General features: G+C 47.1%; 1 protein-coding gene across 1 annotated transcript in view; it reads left to right on the forward strand.

Moving 5' to 3' along the window:
• Positions 1 to 19,374, forward strand: part of LOC135389324 (cation-independent mannose-6-phosphate receptor-like) — a 121,580-nt gene that overhangs the window by 90,926 nt on the left and 11,280 nt on the right. The window contains exons 38-40 of the mRNA XM_064619387.1: positions 805 to 911; positions 8,030 to 8,115; positions 9,943 to 10,089. Of these exons, the coding sequence (XP_064475457.1) occupies positions 805 to 911; positions 8,030 to 8,115; positions 9,943 to 10,089 (340 nt within the window). The remainder of the gene's footprint in view (positions 1 to 804; positions 912 to 8,029; positions 8,116 to 9,942; positions 10,090 to 19,374) is intronic.

A 19,374-nucleotide genomic window follows, 5' to 3' on the forward strand; every position in this document is an offset into this window, starting at 1 on the left:
AGGTGTCCCCATACCAAAGTCAACAGCGTCACTCTAAAGCGAAGCAGCGGACAGCGGTTTTTATGTCGCGGGGCCCAAATGTCAATGTCGTCTGCTGTCGCCATGTTGAGAATCGTACTCGCGCCACACGTACCACCAATCGTACCAATACCAATCGCACACGTTCCACAACCTACCCGAGGGTTACTCTACCCCCATGGTCACGTGGTACAACTCTGTCACGTGACCAACTCCTACTCGAGGGTTAGTTGTGGAACGCACCCTTTGTGAAGTAATCTAGTGTTTCGTTAGTTTCAAGAAAGATAAATAAAATTATAGCGAATGTATCTGTGTACAGTAGAACCTCGTTAATTCGATCTTGCTTAATTCAAAATTTCGATTAATTGGAACGATTGCTGCGGTCCCGTCTTCGCACGTTGCAATCTGACTGCATAATTTGAAGAAAACTGACCCGCATCCCGCTTAATTCATAAGTTTCCTGCCGAATTTCATCATCTACCGTCGGCTTCCAACCTACGCAACAACGACCTGCCATAAAAACCATGTGCTTCCTCCCTTGCTGACTTCCCTTTCCAAGTCATCAATCACGCGGCACAGCCTCCTCACGCTTTCTTGCCACCCAGCATCCTATCTGTGTCTACAATTATGGATAGCTAAATGTTGCTTATAGTAGCTAGATGTCATACAAACGAATTACATTCGGTGTGAATGCTATTCGCTGGGAATGTGATTCAATTTCCTGCGTGACAGGGGTATTACGCGTGAATACCCATCATTGACTGTGGTTGTGTCTCTTAAATCTAGGGTCTGAACTGCTGCTTGAAATGAAATCGGTGACAAGCAGGTGTGGACGTACATCCAAGGAGGTCACTTCTATCATCAGCTTCTTCTGCTCCCCACAAGCCGGACTGGTAAGTATCAACTCGACATTGCCTATTACCTACCTCCAGGAAATGTGGTGTGCTGATATTTTGATGTAATAATGTTCTTGTAACCTTACAAACAGTTCCATCTAATGTAAGCTTACACATGCTGTTTTTGAGAGCAGGGCTGTAGTAGCCACACGTGTATTTACAGCAGGCACATGCAACTCCCAGTCTAGTCATGAACCTTTTAATTCCTGCGGATATAGCAAGTTTTTATAAGAGTACAATTCTTTTCTTATTTTATTTCTTTTGTGTATGCATATCCTGACTCTGTTGGTGCACTGAGGAGGTCAAAATTCCCCGTTTCGTGAAAACAAAATATTGGAATATAAATACTGCACATCGTCAATTCCTTGTTTCCATGACCAGTGGCTCGGTGTTATCCACTGTGCATGAGGCAGGAGCATGGTTCGCTTGTGTATTGTTCATTAGCAGGACGGTCAATAACTGTAGGTTTTGCAGACTACTTCCTCTGATTGGGGAGCGTTTACGGAAATACAAGAGCCAACTAGCAAACTTGCGTGTTCATTTCCTATCAGCTTTCTTTGCCAGATTCTGAGCCGTTCCGTTCTCTTAGACAAAACGTGGAATCAGGGATGTTCTTATGTCATTTTCCTAGCACCAGCAATTCCTCAGTTTTCTTTCTTTTTTTTTTGCCTGGCTTCGGTACAGTTGAACAGCGGATTGCCCAGCATTGAGATGTCGTTGCATCTGCAGTCAGTTAACTCTGTCCTTACCGTGCCCATAGAGCGTCGATCAACGATGATCGTCTTAAGAGCCTACTTGGCCCCCAAAGCAGATATGGACAAGTAGTGGCATTTGGTAGATACTATAAACACTACAGATTAGGTTTCACTTTCACTTCTAGCTTTTTCTCGTGGTGGTGATTTACGAAGCTGGTTCTGTGTCCAGAAGGCAGTGTGGAAATTTTATCTTGGTTGCGGCGGCGTGTTGCCGGGCGGACCTCTTTCGCACATACGCAATACTCACATTTGAAGCATATTTGGGTTTGATTTCGTTTATTAGAATGTGAATAATAAACGTTTTGTCCTGAATATGTGAATATGTATAACTTGCGGTATTGCTGTTCTTCCTGTGTCAAGGCTAACCGGGAGGAATAGAAAATGGGTAGGAAAACGTGGTACAAGAACAGAAAAGTTGAGCATGAAGAAGTCTAACTCAGTTACATTAACAAAATGGGTGTTGACGTTATTTTCCGCAACTAATGAACTTCTTGAACCAGAGTGTTGTTGTTTGCAGGTATTATTTCTGACAAAGTTTGCCACATTTTGTATATTTTGGAACTTATCGATTGATATTTTTGTTCAAGATATTTTTTTGTTTTTTAGAATTAATTTAGGAAACACATGGATAGCTTTGTTTCCGAAACTTACATTATTTGACAGAGCATTCATTTGCATTTTTTCTATAGACTAATAGCAACATATCTTGAAGTGATACTGTGGGCCACAATAAATATATTTGTCAGATCACCCAAACATGGCCATTTTTGTGTCAGTAAGGAAAAAGTTAACATGAGCTAGCAGACGACAAAACCGAAACACACGCGACCGCAATGCCCCTTACGTGATCCAAATGACTAAAACTTGCCTTCTGGGCACCCATGTTCGGGTGACAACTGTCATGTGTCACCTTTTTCTCTGCTTGGAGTCGCTAAATCTCACCATATTCGGGCAAAAGGTCACTAAAAGTTGCCAAGTTTCAAATCTGCGCGTAATGATACAAAAAATTACTGTCCTTAGGTAGCTCTAACGAACCCAACAGTCCAATTGACATCCCGGGGAAATACAGTCGAACCCGCATATATCGAACTCGAAGGGGATCGGCAAATAATTCGATATATCGATAATTCGATATATAAAGCGTTCGTATTTTAACTGACATTCGCGTGTGCCGTATTAATTAACATTTAATTGGGATAGTATGAAACAGGAGCTTACCGATTTGCATGAGCGAGAGCAGAAACTGCACAAACAAAGCGGGCAACAGGACAGTTAACAACATTTATTTGGGACGGAAGAACTCCGTGAGGTTGGGCTTGTCTCTTGTTGCGAGCCATGAAGTCCATTACACTGTTTTCGATCTTCTCGAGGCCTCCTAAATGAGAAAGTCCAGCTCCTTCTATTGCCCCGCAGCAGCGACGAATGGTAGCGAAAGGCGAAGCGATCTCTGTGACTGTAGGCATGACATCGTCGCCGTTAAGACCTCCCAGTGAGCCTTCATCGCCGCTTGAATCGCCGTTGTCACCAGCAACGTCCGCTATGATGTCCGCATCCGTCATCTCTGCCACAACGTGTACATTGTCGTCGGCGCTTACAAAAGCATGTGCCGTCAGATCAGTGGGAACGGCTTCTGGGAACTCTGCGACCTTCCGAAGCTCGTCGTCCAGAGCGTACTTGAAGTCGTCATCGTTGTCCAAGGCATCCACACACGCCTCGTCTGCAACTGCTACGAAGCCCGCTTTGCGAAAGCAGTTCGCTACTGTTTCCATTCTCAACACGTCGGATGATGTCGAGCTTGGTCGCGAAGTCCAGGTTCTTCCTTTTCTTAGCGTCCATGGCTGCCTCATTCGTGCCAACTTTCAAAAGGTGGCGCCTACAAAAGGAATGCTCCGACGCCAGTCACCACTGCGCACGTCTCGGCCACGCGCTGCGCACGGCCGACATGGACGATTCCATTGCAGGTCGCGTGCTCGGGGAAGGTAGCATGACGCATGACCCCGTGATTTCTCACTTCGGAGCGTGCGAAACGAAGCTCCGTGGGGTCACTAACTTCTCCCGTTGGCAGCCTGCCCTCATTTCCAACTCCTTTTCGTGTGGATGACTTCATCCCTAATCTCCAAGCCGCGCTTTGTCCTTCTCAATCGCGAAAAATGTGCGGAAGTTACTAAGGGCACGTCATAGGATTCTAGCGGTAGTGTGATATAGCCGATGACAGCGGTGCCGGCTGTTCGATATAGACGTACAGCACGCCTATACATTTACATGCTATCTTCAAGGGGATGTTTCTTACGTTCGATATAGGCAATAATTTGATATAACCGGGTTCGATATAGTCGGGTTCAACTGTATTAGCCTTTCTGGCTGCATACAGTGCTCTACATGATGGTGCCACCGGCACCAGTTAATCAGCTTGGCGTTATTATATGATTATTAGGGCTGTGGGAGTAGCAATATTTTCAAGTTCTCGAGTTCGAGTAATACCAAATCACTGTTTTGAGTATCGAGTTGAGTTCAAGTAGTTGGCGTTCCATTAAATGAGAGGTAATGCGTAAAAGCAGGAAGATTGATATAAAATTTCAAGCTGTTTTAGTGCCGCTTTTTGGCCAACTTCCCCTTAAAAATGTTCTTTTGTGCTACTGTTGACAACAAAAAATGAAATGAATGAATATTATAAGAGCTTTAAGAAAAGAAAAAAAAAATGCCACCTAAGGACAACATTGCTAAATGAATATTGCAACCATAAAAGATTTACAAGTTATGAGTAGGAAAGCTTGACTACAAGGCCTTACCGCCGCAAAAATGGCCATTTTTGGGTGGTTTGGCAAATATATTTTTTTGTGGCTAACAGTATCACTTCAAAATATGTTGCTATATAGGAAAATGTAGCCAAATATGCCCTATCGAATGAAGTAAGCTTCATAAACAAAGCTATCCATGTATTTCCAAAATTGATTTTGGGACACCAAACAATTGGTGCAAACAGCAGAAACCCTCATGAATATATGCCTGTATCTTGAACAAAAATATCAATCTACAAGTTCTAAAATATACAAAATGTGGCAATCTTTGTCAGAAATAATATCTGAAAATAACAACCCTCTGGATCAAGAAGTTCATGAGTTGTGGAAAATAACGTGAACACGTACTGCATGTTGTTCATGTAACTGAGTTCATTGAAGGAGTAAAACGGAAATTAACATCGTAATTTGCGCTGAAAACATTAGTTTCAGGCTCAACTCTCCTGTTGTACCACATATTGCTATTTCACCACTCTTCTATTCCTCCCGGATAGTTTTGAGACAGGAAGAACAGCAATAGTGCAAGTTATACATGCCCACACATGCAGGACAAAAATTTGATTGTCTAACACCTTCAGAGTCGTCATTTGCATTCTAATAAACGAAATCTAACCCAAATATGATGATGATGATTCGGGTTTTTATGGCGCATGAGCAACTAAGGCTATAATGCGCCATAACCCAAATATGCTTCAAATGCGAGTATTGTGCATTTGCGAAAGAGGTATGCCACGAGAACGCGACGCTGCAACCAAGGTAGAATCTTCACACTGCCTCCTTGGCGTAGGGTCAACTTCATAAATCGCTACCACAAAGAAAATATAAAAGTGAAAATGGGACTCATTCTGTAGTGTTTATAGTATCCAACAAATGTGACCACTTGTCAAAATCTACTTTAGGGACCGAGTAGTGCCGCTCATAAAATGTCGATCACCGGTGATCGACTCTCTATGGGTGCAGTAAGGAAGCGTTCGTACCGGAAATTTTCGTAAAGTAGTCCTACACAAGGCTTCCAGCCCGTTTCGGTTGTGTGCTGATGCACTTTCTTCACTCTTGTAGAACCGAAACAGACTCTCCCGCCGAAGAAACTAAACTACGAAATGCTCTAAAGTCTCCACGTGCGTTAAAATATTTGGTTTTTGTAGGTCACACGCACGCCAACAAATTGTCGGAAAAACGTTGTGGTGCGTGTGACTTCCGGCAGATCCGCATGTGTCGCGCCCGTTAGGAATGGCTGTGATGCACCGCAGCTGAACCACACCAAGTGCCAAGCCACTTAGTTGCAACTTATATAGTTCTGAAAAGAAAGGAGTCAGAGCCAGAACTGCCAATGAATTGCTGAACGTAACAAAGTTCAGACACTCATTTCTCCTACTTCGATGCAGAAAAGAAATTGAAAGAATTTCTCACGTGAAGACTTGTAACAGCGTCACGTTAAGCGAAATAGTACTTAATCCATGTGCAGGTTTGCATCACCATGCAAATTTGAATTAGCCTTCCACTCTATGCAGGTTTGAATTGCCATAGACCTTTTAACACAGTCCTCATTTTGTCAGAACAGTGTTAGTACTTATTTTAAAAGCTGTTTTCTTTTTGCATTTGTGATATGTATATAATAAGCCAGATTTTTACCTGTATCGTACAATACCAGAAATTTTACGCTCGAATTCAAATGAATTGGATGCTGATGTCTTCCACCCGATTTTTACCCCCCGAATTTGGCAAAGAAATGTTTCCCGAAAACCTCAAACCCTACAAATCGGGGATTGCAAACACGCAAGAAAGAGTCACGTGACACGAAAGACTGGTAACTCATTCCCACAGGCTCCTGCGCCCGTTTGTATCTGTGTATGTATGGATACGTAACACAAATAAATTTGAAATCTGCAAAAAGAGAACTGTGGTCTTGTAGCATCTAGAACTTGGTGGAGAACAGGGTATTAAACACTTGTAATGACTACCAAAGGGGTGCACACCGGGAAATAGTTTCTTAGCCCCGTTTTATTAGTCCTCCCACTCACATTCACTCAAGCTCATGTTCTATATGCACTTTGATGCACGCTTGTCGAACGCACAGCATGCACCACATTAACTGAGAGCGTCTTGCAATGTGGGCTGCACTCCATGCCCCTTTTCCTCTCCAGTCAACACTGCACATGGACGGGCAGGACCAGGGTTTGCTGGAGGCGCCATCCTCTCCCTCAATAGACCACACCGACAAACTCTCTATTACCTAGCTTCCTGTAGGAGTGCACATCAGTTTCGTTAGTTTTACCAGTTAGAAGTATAGCATACCAGCCAGAAGCATTCAGTTTCCGTCGTTTCTTGTTTCCACATTCTCTTATACTCTTCAAATGGACTTCACCACATAGCACGCTCTTAGCCAGCCATCATCTCAAATGACAATGATTTCCTTGATTTGATGAAAACGAGGGTGTAAGCCATTTTTGTTGCTGTTATGAACTGCATAATGCCACAAAAATGGCGTATGCCGCACGTTTACAGTGAATCAGGGGAGAGAACGATGTCACTCGGGATGATGGTTGGCTAGGAGCGTGCTATGTGGTGAAGTTCAGTTTGAAGAGTGCAGACAGATGCATTCGAGTCTTCAATACTGCACGCACAGATTTTTTGCTGATGTTTTCACATTTTCACTGGCATTAAAAATCCCATGATCTGCTGGAGGAAGTCACTAAAAAACTCGCTAAACCCAGTATACGCAAAAAGTCACTAAACAGAGCAAAAAGTCGCTAACTTTAGTGACGAAATCACTAGAGTGGCAACACTAGTGGGTGCCAGACTAGCAATTTTGAAGCACCTACGCCATGCTTCCACATTTTGACCACGCGAATTCACCCTAAGAGAGAACATGATTCACAATGGAACTTGTACAATCCTCTAAATCAGTTTACCCCAGTACCCTCATCTGCTGCAGGTCTGCATGGGTAACAGAGAGTTAGTTGTGAGTCCTTGCTAGCCCTCATGACACTTAAAGGAGACATTGCCTCACAAATAGAAAGTGGCAGTTTTTCTGGTAAAAGTTATGTGATAAGAATTACACAGAAGTAAGCGATGCTCGGTTCCCTGGAGGCGACTGCAAGAAGATTTTAAAGTTCATTCTCAGGCTTTTACTATTCACCACATCGCAGAACGGAATCTTTCCAGTGATAACCCATGTCAAAAGTATTGTACATGTACTAGTACTACACTTTCCACAATTAGTGGATGAGTTGCAGATTTCCACTTTGTTCCTTCAAATGTTGTAGTGCCTTTTGTTTCGTTCGGAGATGCAGGCCAACTAATAGCACCGGTACATGTTGGGAGGATCGCAGTTGTGGGTGATTAAATGGATTACACTAATGCATGAGAAAGAACACGACCCACAGCACTGAATTACCTAAAAACTCCTTTTACCTAGTGTGTAGCACAAGTGCTTAACCATGAACTTTGTGAATTGTCATAATACAAGCACAGCTAAAAAGCCATTTAGTGCAGCCATCTTCAATTTGTACGCTGCTAAATTGTACAAGCACTGAGCTGTGCACCTATTTTCTGTTTACAGGGAGAGCCCGAATTTTTGTACGAGTCCAGTAAGTGCCATTACCTGTTCAGCTGGCAGACATCGCTGGTATGCATCAGTGCACAAAGGTAAGCTTGGCTCACATGTATAATTGGTGCTGCTTTCAACATGGTGCATGTTGCAGGAGAGGGGACTAATACTCCATCTTGTGATATCCAAAGTCTTTTGCTGGGGCGCATGAACCCTGTGACTAGCATCTCAATGCTGCGCTTGATGTGGTCCTTGTCTTGTAGCTTTAGAGGACCTTGTGGGCCAGTCCTTGATGAGGAAGTTGCAGGTTGATGAATAGCTAGCATTGGTGTGGAGTTTTTCATTTGCTCTACTGAGAAACACTGGCAAATATACTCAGTTTATCTTTTGAGGCAGGACAAAGAAATTTCCTATGTGTCATTTATTCATTTTAAGGTTATGGTTTACAATTCTTACCTACATAAAGGAATACTACAATGAAATACTAAGAGGCTATGCACCTAGCATGAGAGAACATTTACATTACTCATTATTAGTCTTATTCTTTCCTCTTAACTCCCTGTTGGATTTTGTGTTAGATTTTAGCGCATATTGTACGTCCTGTGGTTCATAAGAAACCAGGAAGACTGACTGCCTTTCATCTGTCTTCTCCACTGTACTAATGCCATTTCTCCGGTGCTGCACATAACAACTCTCGTTTGGAAGCAGCTGCACCATATGTGTATGCCAGCAGTATCGGTAGTGTCTGAATTTGTTGCTGCTACCTCAGAACTGTCATCCTTGCACAACTCTAGCTGTTTAGGCATGATAGCTGGCCGGTCACAAGGTCCCCAGCTGTCCGAAATTTACTACTTTCACTCTTTGTATCGGAACCTGGATGCTGGTCAATCCTTCATGTACTTGAGCACTCTTTTCAATTTCGTTGTCATCGATAGTCTCAGAGCTATGAATAGCTTTCTGTTGCACCACCAACAACAAAAACTTTATTTTGAGAACAAACATGTCTTTTCGTTGCATGTTACAAAAGCCATCTTTGTTCTAGCAGTTCAGCGGAGGGGCACATTGAAGTTACTTTAGAGAACGCATCCAACAGATCTGTGGAGCAACATAAAGAAGGGGGAAACTAACGTGTTGAGGGCGATCCCCCCTCCCCTTTCCTGCACTAATCATTGTGTCTTCTCTATATTCTGTCACATGTTACACGCAGTAATATAAATAGGGCCTGACTTTTTAGGGTTAAACCCGTATCCGCCCGATATTTACCCCCCGAACGAAATCTGTAAAATTCGGGTTTAACCCGAATCTACCCGAAAACATCCGGGTCGCGTGGCACACTCATAAGCGTGCATTAAAATAAAGTTTGATAACATTGCTAAACATTAGTTCCATGTTAAGACAAATTTTTATTAAACAAAAAAAAATCACCCGAATACACCCGAATTCCTGACGACAGAATATGCCGTAACGGGATTTAACCCGTGCGAATACACCCGAATTTTCAAATGAAAAATATCACCCGATATTTACCCCCCGAATTTGGCCAAAAATAAAACCCGAAAGAGTCAGGCCCTAAATATAAAGTTTCGAAACTGCATCAAGGGCATTCAGTGGTACTTGTATGTTTGTCATCTGGAAGTCTGTTGGGAACGTGAGGGCACATGCAGGTTACGCTGTATGACATGGGAAACAATGTGCGAACATATTATCAGTGTTCTACTCTTCTAACCCAGCTGTGATGTAAGCACGAAGCCATTATAGTCATTACTGAGGCTGGTAATGCTATTCTTCTGCTCACTTTGCAGACACTTAAAAATGAGCTTGAAAGCTCCAGGTGGCACGACAAAATTACACCTGCATTGAGCCTTCCTGTCAGCGTGTGCGCATCGCATGTAGGCTTTTCTAACCATTCGCTATCATTATTGCAGACCCATTGCGAGCCATGATGAACAGATATTGCCTGCTCAAGGGGCACAGACATCTGGCACATCCCATATTCTGATTGCTGTGAGCATCTGTGGCTGTGTCCTCCTTGCAATTGGCATTTTCATCGTTCTTAGGAAAGAACAACGGAGGTATGCTTGCTTGTGTTACTGTTAAGGCGGAATCACTTCTGCGCAAGACAATAGAGAAAGTTTTTTCGCACACCGCTCAGAAACTGGGTAAAATGTCGTAAAAACAGAAGCACTGGCGTGTTCTCCTTGCTTTACCCTTGTCAATGACACCTTTTGTAGAATTCCAGGACTATCCGTTGATTTGTATGGAGCCCGAATTCGCAAACATTTTAATAGTAGTAGGCTTGTCCTCTCCCTTTCGCGACAGGGTGGGCTGTGTTCAGAGAACCAGCCACTGGGACACGGTGCGACTAGTGTGCGACACCCTACCTAGATGGCAGCACATGTTCGGGACGCGCCAAACTTTAATTTATTAAAAATCAACGACTCAACCTTGTCGCCTAAAAAATACGTCATTGACTAGAGAAAAGCTAAGAGAACACGCCAGTACCAATCTTATGATAGTTTAGAGCGCTCACGTGTCTTGTGCGAACGAAAATTGCCCATAGATTTCCGAAGAAGTGATTCCCCTTAATTTTTGTAAAAGGGATTTGAGCCGTTGTTTTGGTGGGGTTTGGGTTCAAGTCTAGAGTAGAACAAATTGAAGGTTCGAACCAATTTGAAATGATTCAAACTGGCTCACCGAAGCTAAATATTTTAATTTATTCACTGATATTACAATTCAGACATGGCTTAGGCCATGTAAAGTACACAAAATATAACTTTCTTTCACTGAAGTGTCTTTTCATAGCACTCTGCAAGTACAATAAAACCTCGTTAATACGGACCTCACGGGGACCTACGACCAACGTCTGAATTATTCGAATGTCGAAATACCGAAAGGACAACGAAGTGCCACCTATATCTGCCTTTGTGAGACAGGTTTATTTAGAGAAAAACTGCGTGATCATAGTTTGCTTCCGGGACAAAATCTGCGTGTTGAAACCAATTTTCCGGATCACGGAAAGCAAAAGCGGAATGCAAAAGTCCTCGAGGACAGCAAGAGCCTCTGTGGCTTCTTTCATGGTGCGACGGGGGGGGGGAACATTTTCTTCCACTCACATTCATCATCTGATGCAGCGTCTGGCACATTGATGCCCAGGGCGCTGTTCACGATTTCATCCTCCGTCAACAGTACGGCTACGGCAACACCCTTGTGAATTGCAAAGTAATCCGAAAGCTGCACCGCAGCTGACAGGACGCTCTACTAAAATAGCAATCATCCTCCTCGACCTCGCTGGCCTCTCTGCCCCCAACGCCTTGCTGCTCGCTCACTCCACAAAACCAGAGTGCGAAAAGCAGTATGCAATGATGTCAGTGTGTTCTTCCACGCGTATGCTAGAATGTGTAGAGCACTCAGAAGAATTACGTCGCACTGCTTCCCGGCTTCCACTCATACCAACAACTGTTGCTACATTTACTGTCTGTACTTGAGTATCACATACTCTGTGACTCCCTAAACCATGGGCTGGAGCGGGGACGTAGTTCAGGGTCAAGAACACAAGCCTGACCCACTGCAGATCAGGCACACTGCAGAGCACGCTGGAGTTATCTAGGATATGAAGCACTTTTCGTTTCTTGGCAGCGAACTGCCCCTCGAACTGCTGAAGCCAATTCAGAAAGATCTTGCAGGTCATCCATGTTTTGCAATTAGTTTTGTAGTCAACAGGGAGATGCTCAATGTTCTTGAAGCATTGAAAGATGAAAGTCACTGAAAAGGTTAGCCAGCTGTAGGACTCGAACCCACATCTTCTGGATTACCGGTCCAGGGCTCTACCAATTGAGCTAAGCTAACATGCCTTCTCAGTGACTTCCAGGGTGCGTCATCTGAAGGGAAAAACCAGTCACTCTCTCACTCATTCTCCTTTCACTCTTACATTTTTGCACACTCATACACACATTCATACGACAGGGATCGACGCAAGCGGCAATTGTTGAACATGAGATAACTGATGTTCTGAGGCTGGAACAACATAGAAGGGACAATCACATACAAGCCTCAAGTAGTCATATGCAGCGATGTGTTCATACAGTCGGACGTTCTGCCAGTCTCTGACGATGTCTTCGTTGACACTATCTTCTTTTCTCTGCATATGCTTCGAAACACTAGCCCATAAGTCTTTGAAGCAAGCGTACCATCCTTTGGACGCCTGAACGAATCTGTGTCCATTCGTTATGTGAACTTCTCCGCTTGCGCACGAACGAGTGGTCCGTTTCAGGGGAGTTGCGCATCCCGGGAGTTCACTGTCTAGTGAAGATGATCTTCTTCCAGTTGTGGATGTGTAGCTGTTGAAAAAGACTTTCTCTTGCCGTTGAACTTTTCACTTTCCAAAGCTGTGAGGATCTGCTCTTCGTTCTTGACAGACATATGGAGGACAGAACAAAGACGTCTAGATGCGACGAGATCAGCTACGGAGCTGATCGTGATTTTAATTCGGCCGCGAGCCTTGAGCTCACTTCCTCTTTCTCGCCACAAAGGCTTCCCCCCCTTAGAAGGGACGGAGTCACTCGTAGTCTTCAAATGTGAAACTGGAGGCCGAGACGTCGGCTTCGGTAAAAGCAGGTTTGAGCCGCTCGATCGATACGGTGTCTGGTCTCCCGTTGAAGTCGATGGTGAAGTGCTTGGGCCCGTGCTTCAGGACGGTGTAAGGGCCCGAATATGGAGGTTGGAGAGACTTGCGGACCGCATCCGTGCGAACGAAAACTTTCGAAGCGGAGCGGAGGTGCGGGGACACGAAAGTTGTTCCGGGTTGCTGAGCACGTGTTGGAGTCGGACGCATCCTTGAGAACTGCTCACGGAGGCGGGACAAGTACACCGAAGGGTCGACGGGAACCTGCGAGGGGCTGTCGAAAAACTGGGCCGGAAGGCGAAGAGTCGTACCGTAAACGAGCTCAGCAGCCGCGCACCCGAGATCTTCTTTCCAAGCGGACCGGATCCCGAGAAGGACGAGGGGAAGGGAGTCGTGCCACCGGGATGGGTCTTCTCGCGCCATGATGGCTGCTTTGAGGTGCCGATGAAAACGTTCTACGAGCCCGTTAGCTGCCGGGTGATACGCGGTCGTACGGCAGCGGTTGGTACCCAGGAGCTTCGTCAAGGCCGTGAAAAGGTGAGATTCGAACTGTTTTCCCCTGTCGGTTATGATTTGGGAAGGGGTACCAAAGCGGGCGATCCATGTTGAGACAAAAGTGCGGGCGACGGTGTCGGCGGTAATGTCCTGCATCGGGGCTGCCTCAGGCCAGCGCGTGTACCTGTCGATGCATGTCAAAAGGTAACGATGGTTGTTCGAAGGAGGAAGCGGCCCGACGATATCGATGTGGACCTGGTCGAAACGCGTAGTTGGCAATGGGTATGTGGACAAGGGGGGAACAGTGTGTCTGTGCACCTTGGCTCGCTGACAAGACGCGCAGCACCTTGTCCATACGCGAATGTCAGTGTTCATGGACGGCCAGACGTAACGGGCGCTGACGAGGCGCTGCGTAGCCTTGATACCCGGATGGGAAAGCCCGTGGAGGGCTGCAAAGATTGGGCGCCGGAGGCTCCTAGGAACGAATGGTCGCTCCGAACCCGTAGATGTATCACAGAAAATAGGCTCCGAAATTCCGTGATAGCGTACTTCGTGTAGGGTGAGGGAAGAACGTCCAGAGAGAAGGTGCTGCAGCTCCTGATCGTCGTGCTGACGCTGTGCGATCTCCTCGAGGCTAATTGGGTTGTGGTGAATGGAGGATATGCGGCTAAGGGTATCGGCGGGGATGTTGTCAGCGCCCTTGACATGCTCGAATGTTGCGTTGAACTCTGCCAAGAAAGCGAGCTGACGGATTTCTCGAGGGGAGTAGCGGCTACTGCCGGATTGATAGGCGTATACGAGTGGCTTGTGATCAGTGTAAACGATGAATTGCTTGTCTTCCAAGAAATATCGGAAGTTTTTCACTGCGGCGAATGCAGCCAGAAGCTCACGACCGAACGTGCTGTATTTTTCCTCTGCTGGTGAGAGTTTCTTGGAAAAGAAAGCTAGTGGATGCCAATGGCCACCGACGTGCTGCTGCAGGACCGCTCCAAGTGCCTGACCGGAGGCGTCCACCATTACAGACGTGGGAGCTTCGCAGACAGGATGGAATAACGTTGTTGCTGATGCTAAGGCACGTTTCGCTTGGTTAAACGCGTCGGTTTGCTCCGGTGACCAAACGAGACCCGAAGGCTTACTGCGGGCATTCTTAAGGAGCTCCTCGAGTGGACGGAGGATTGTCGCACAATGGGGGACAAAACGCCGGTAGAAGTTTACCATGCCAATAAATCGTCGGAGTTGCGTACTTGATGTTGGGAGGGGAAACTCCTGTACTTTAGTGACTTTGCTCGCGAGTGGTGTAATCCCGCTGGCATCGACCCGATGACCCAGAAATTCGAGCGCGGGGACTCCAAATTCGCATTTGTCGGCGTTGATAAGAAGGCCGTGGTCGGCAAGGCGGTGGAATAACGTACGGAGATGATGTGTGTGTTCTTCACGGGAGGTACTGGCCACAAGGAGGTCGTCAAGGTAAGCAAAAACGAAGGGCAGGCCCCTCGTGATATTATCCATGAAGCGTTGGAACGATTGGGCTGCGTTTCGCAGTACAAAGGGCATTCGGAGAAACTCGAATAGGCCGAAAGGAGTCACGATTGCGGTTTTGGGGATGTCCTCTTCTGCCATGGGTATCTGGTAGTATGCCTTTGTGAGGTCGATCTTTGAGAACATCTGGGCTCCTGATAGACTCGCTGTGAAATCCGATATGTTGGGTAATGGATAGCGGTCGGGAACGGTTGCCAAGTTAAGTGCACGGTAGTCTCCACATGGCCTCCAGTCGCCAGTTTTCTTAGGAACCATGTGGAGTGGCGATGACCAAGTGCTGGCTGATGGGCGAACGATTCCGACGGCTAACATATGATCGAATTCTTGGCGTGCAATTGCCAGCTTTTCGGGACTCGGCCGTCTGGCCTTAGCGAAAACTGACTGACCGGATGTGGATATGCGGTGGACTACGGGGTGTTTGACGGGCTGGGTCCAGTCACATTGCGACGTTAGGGACGGAAATTCCTTGAGGATCGCGGCATAGGTCTCATCTTCCGGAAGGAGAGTGGCGAAACCCATTGAAGGAAGGCTTGTGGTCACTCCGTTGATGCTAAGGCCTGTAAGAGCGTCAAGAAGCCTTCGCTGGCCGACGTCAACCAATATGTTGTGATGCGCCAGGAAGTCACTGCCCAGAACGCTGTGCGTTGTGTCGGCAACAAGAAAAACCCAGTGAAATACTCTTCTGAAACCAAAATCAAGGGTCAAGGAGCGCCGGTAGTAAACTGGAATACGTGATCCATTTACTGCCCGAAGGTACATAAGTGGCCGTCGCTTGCGGTCGGCAACAGAGGCGGGGAGGACGCTAACTTCTGCCCCGGTATCTACTAAAAACTGCTGCCTTCCGATCCGATTCCTGACATAGAATAGGCGACATTCTTGCCGATGGTGATGGGAATCGCTCGTCGCCGCTAGTGATCCCCACGGAAGTTTTCCTGCCAGTCGCAGGGTGCCTCACAGCGCCTTGCGCGATGGCGAAAACGGCTATGGTACCAGCAGAGGCGTCAAGGTGGGGGCGATCGGGCAAGCTCGGAATTTGCACGGTTCGGGCTGCTGTTACGGCGCGGGCGGGAACGGCTCGGAGGGCGAGGAGAGAAGGAGCGGCTGCGTGGAAGGTTGCCGAAACGAAAGTCCTCCATAATGTCCGCAAGTCGGCGCACCTGCTGACGTAGAGACGCGAAGCCTGCCTGGCCACTCACAGAGACTGCCGCCTGACAGGAAGCACCGGGGTCGTTGCTGGGTGACTGGAGCGCAGAGATACCAGTTGCAAAATCATTGCTTCGCCCTAGCTCCATGAGTTTGTCCGCACGCTCCGCCAACGGCTCAAGGGTGGTATCTTCGGAGGCGGAGAGGACCATCTGGACCGAAGGTGGAAGCTTCGACAGAAACATTTCGCGAAGAATCCTGGTGTCGAGGAGCGGCGGGGGGCCACTGAGCAGGTACCGTAGTCTGCGGAGTAGTTGGGAGGGTTTGCGGTCCCCTAACGGTTCATTCGATGTCAGCTCGCGCAGACATTCCCGGTCCGACGGAGAGGCTCTGCTAATGATAGCGTTTTTCAAGGCCTCGTAGGGGTCGTCGGAAGGAGGGGAGCTTAGGATGTCTGCGACCTCGATCAGTACGTCCTCGGGTAGCACTGACATCACGTGATGAAACTTTGTTGTTGGCGATGTGATGTGGCCCAATGTGAACTGGCATTCTGCCTGGCTAAACCACAGATCAGGCCGAGGGCGGATGAATTGTGGTAACTTGATCGCGAAGTGCGACAGAAGAGGGGCTGGTGCATTGTCGTCCATGGTGAAGAACGTCCGGGTCACCACTATGGAGGACAGAACAAGGACGTCTAGATGCGACGAGATCAGCTACGGAGCTGATCGTGATTTTAGTTCGGCCGCGAGCCTTGAGCTCACTTCCTCTTTCTCGCCACAGACAGTAGTCTCTCGTTAGAACGAAATCGCTTTTTACGAATTATCGCTTATTTTGAAATTTCACCAGGTCCCGATTGAAATGCATGTATTTTGAACCACTTTATTCTAAGTTTACCGCGAGCCAACTCCGCATAGTACGAAGACGCAAGACTCTGGAGCGCCTTGATGCAGAGTCCCACCGCCAGCAACATCCCACATTTTAGTCACGCTAGACGGCAACATGCGCGTCTCGCTGTTGCCCTCTAGAACGCTCGAGGACGGCGACGCCGGACGCCGTGCAGCGCGAAGAAGAGCGAGAGCAGTCTCACACGTGCCCACTTCTCCGACCACGTGACGCGCCGTACCGAATGGGAGGGAAACTGTTGCTTAGCTTTTCGGCATAACAGTACCGAAGTCTGTACGGAGGTGTTTAACCTTGGAGCAGAAAGTCACCCTCACCTACCAGGTAGAAAAGGGTGAACGGTCCAAATCTGCCATCGCCAAGGCAAATGTCACCGGGGAAGATAAGCTCCCCTTGCTGATAGTAGGCAAGGTAGGAAAGCCACGCTGCTTTCGAAACGCTACTATGCCGAAGGATTGCATCTATAGAAGCAACGAGCGCGCATGGATGGTAGCAGCTATTTTTGAAGACTACGTGCGAATTCTGGACTGCAAGTTTGCTGCTCCACAGCGCAATGTCCAGTCTGTTGTCCACAATTGCACTGGTCATGGCAAAATTGAACATCTGACGGCTATCACTTTCACCCTACAACCCATGTTCGTTCACCCTACAACCCATGGACCACGGTATTCGATTATTTCGTGCTTGTGGACACGGACGTGCCCATTGTTGGTGTCACCACAGATGAGGAAGTTGTCGACATTGTGTTGGGTGCGAAAAGTCAAAACGAAGACTTGGAGGACGGAACACGGGAAATACCGTCGACGTTGGTAACACGTACCTAATATACTTCGTCTTTTGCGCAACAAAGTTGAATGCGGTGGGGGTGTCTACACCCTTATGCAGTGCCTCAAGAAACTGTAAGACGTTGCTGTTGCTGCCCAGCAATACCACCGGGCAATATGAGATTATGAGCTTTTTCTCTCCGCAATAAAGGTTTGTAAGACTGCTTTTCTCATTGTCTTCTCGAAATTACTTGATCTAACGCGCTCCCATGCAATTTCCACGCAATTTTGGTCAAATTACACTGCATTTATGATGCTCCCGCCTATATATAAATACCGCTTACCGTATTTACCCAAAAATAAGTGGACCCGAATGTAAGTCGACCCCCCCACTTTTGGATAGGCAAAAATGGAAAAAAAGTCTTTTTCACACAGAAAAAGACATTTATTCATCATCAGAAGAAGACCCTTCCTCTGTTGTGCTGCCACACTCTTCGTCACTACTGTAGGAGACATCATCATCCAAACAGAGTCCACACTTCTTGAACGCACGCATCACAAGGTCCCGGGGCAAGGCTGCCCACACCGACGCCACCCACTTGCACACTTCCGCGAGTGACGCCCTCTTGATCCTCCCGGCTGGAGTAAGCACGTGATCGTCGTGCGCCAACCATTCATTGTACATACGCCGCACGTGGTTCTTAAACAGCTTATTGACACTCACGTCGAGCGGCTGCAGTTGACTAGTGAGTCCCCCGGGAATCACAAGCAAGTCTGTACCTGCGTCACGGAGCATCTTCTTCACCTTTTCGGTAATGTGTCCGCAAAAGGAGTCAAGAACGAGCAGGTTCTTCGGTCGCAAGAGTGCTCCAGGTCGCAGGCACCAGACAAGACGAATCCATTCTGCAACCATGTCTTCGTTCATGAAGCCTTCTTCGTTCTCCCGAACGATGACTTCTTTTGTAAATTGTTCACCTTTTGGCAGCGTCTTCCGTTTGAATACTATGTACGGCCTGAGCTTTGTGCCGTCAGCGAGGCACGACAGCATAACCATAAAACGCAACTTCTCGTTTCCCGCCGAGAGAAGGCTCACTTCCCGTCTGCCTTTCCGTTCCGTCACATGAAGTCCGTGACCCAGTGACGACTTGCCTTGAACTGTGTTTCTTCTCTTTCTGAACTGTTTTCTTCGTTGGCAAGGCGTCTTGCCTCAACCTGGATCATCTTGCAGCTCACCAAAAGTTTCCTGTCTCGCGTTTCCTCAATGAATGTTTTCAACTTTGCTTCAACTGTCGGGTAACTTCCTGTCCTTGGTCCTCTGAACCCACGGCGTGTTGCGCTGCAGTCGAAGATTGCACCCCGTTGTTTTCGCCACTGACGCACAACTTGTTCGGAGACACCGAACTCCCATTCGGCAGCACAGTTGATTGTCTCTTCGGCGTAGAGGATTACACGCCGCTTGAAAGATGCAGGAAATGAACGCCGAACCTTCCCCATGATGTTCACGGTAGCGTCGCTTAGCATCTTGTGTTCAGTTTCGCTTCGCAGTTCTCCTTCTCCGCTCAAATGACGCATGCCACGTAATCCAGAACATGGACCCTGCATTCTCCCAGGTTTTCCCTCAAGTGCTCCGGAATTTAGGGCACTGCAGGAGCGTTGACCGGATTGTAAGTCGACCCCCTACTTTTTAGTAGCTGATTTGGGAAAAAGGGGTCGACCTACATTCGGGCAAATACGGTATATAGAATTTTTTTCCGGTCCTGACGACTTCGTTATAACTAGGGTCTACTGTAGTGCCTTGTGTGCTCCTTTTCACGTCGTACTTGCACGTTAAGTCCTGTCAAGGAGTACTGTCCCTCAGGGCCTTGAGGATCTCAGCGTTGGCTGCTAGATCCTTT

This window comes from Ornithodoros turicata, chromosome 3, assembly GCF_037126465.1.
Source record: "Ornithodoros turicata isolate Travis chromosome 3, ASM3712646v1, whole genome shotgun sequence".
NCBI classification, from domain to species: Eukaryota; Metazoa; Arthropoda; class Arachnida; order Ixodida; family Argasidae; genus Ornithodoros; species Ornithodoros turicata.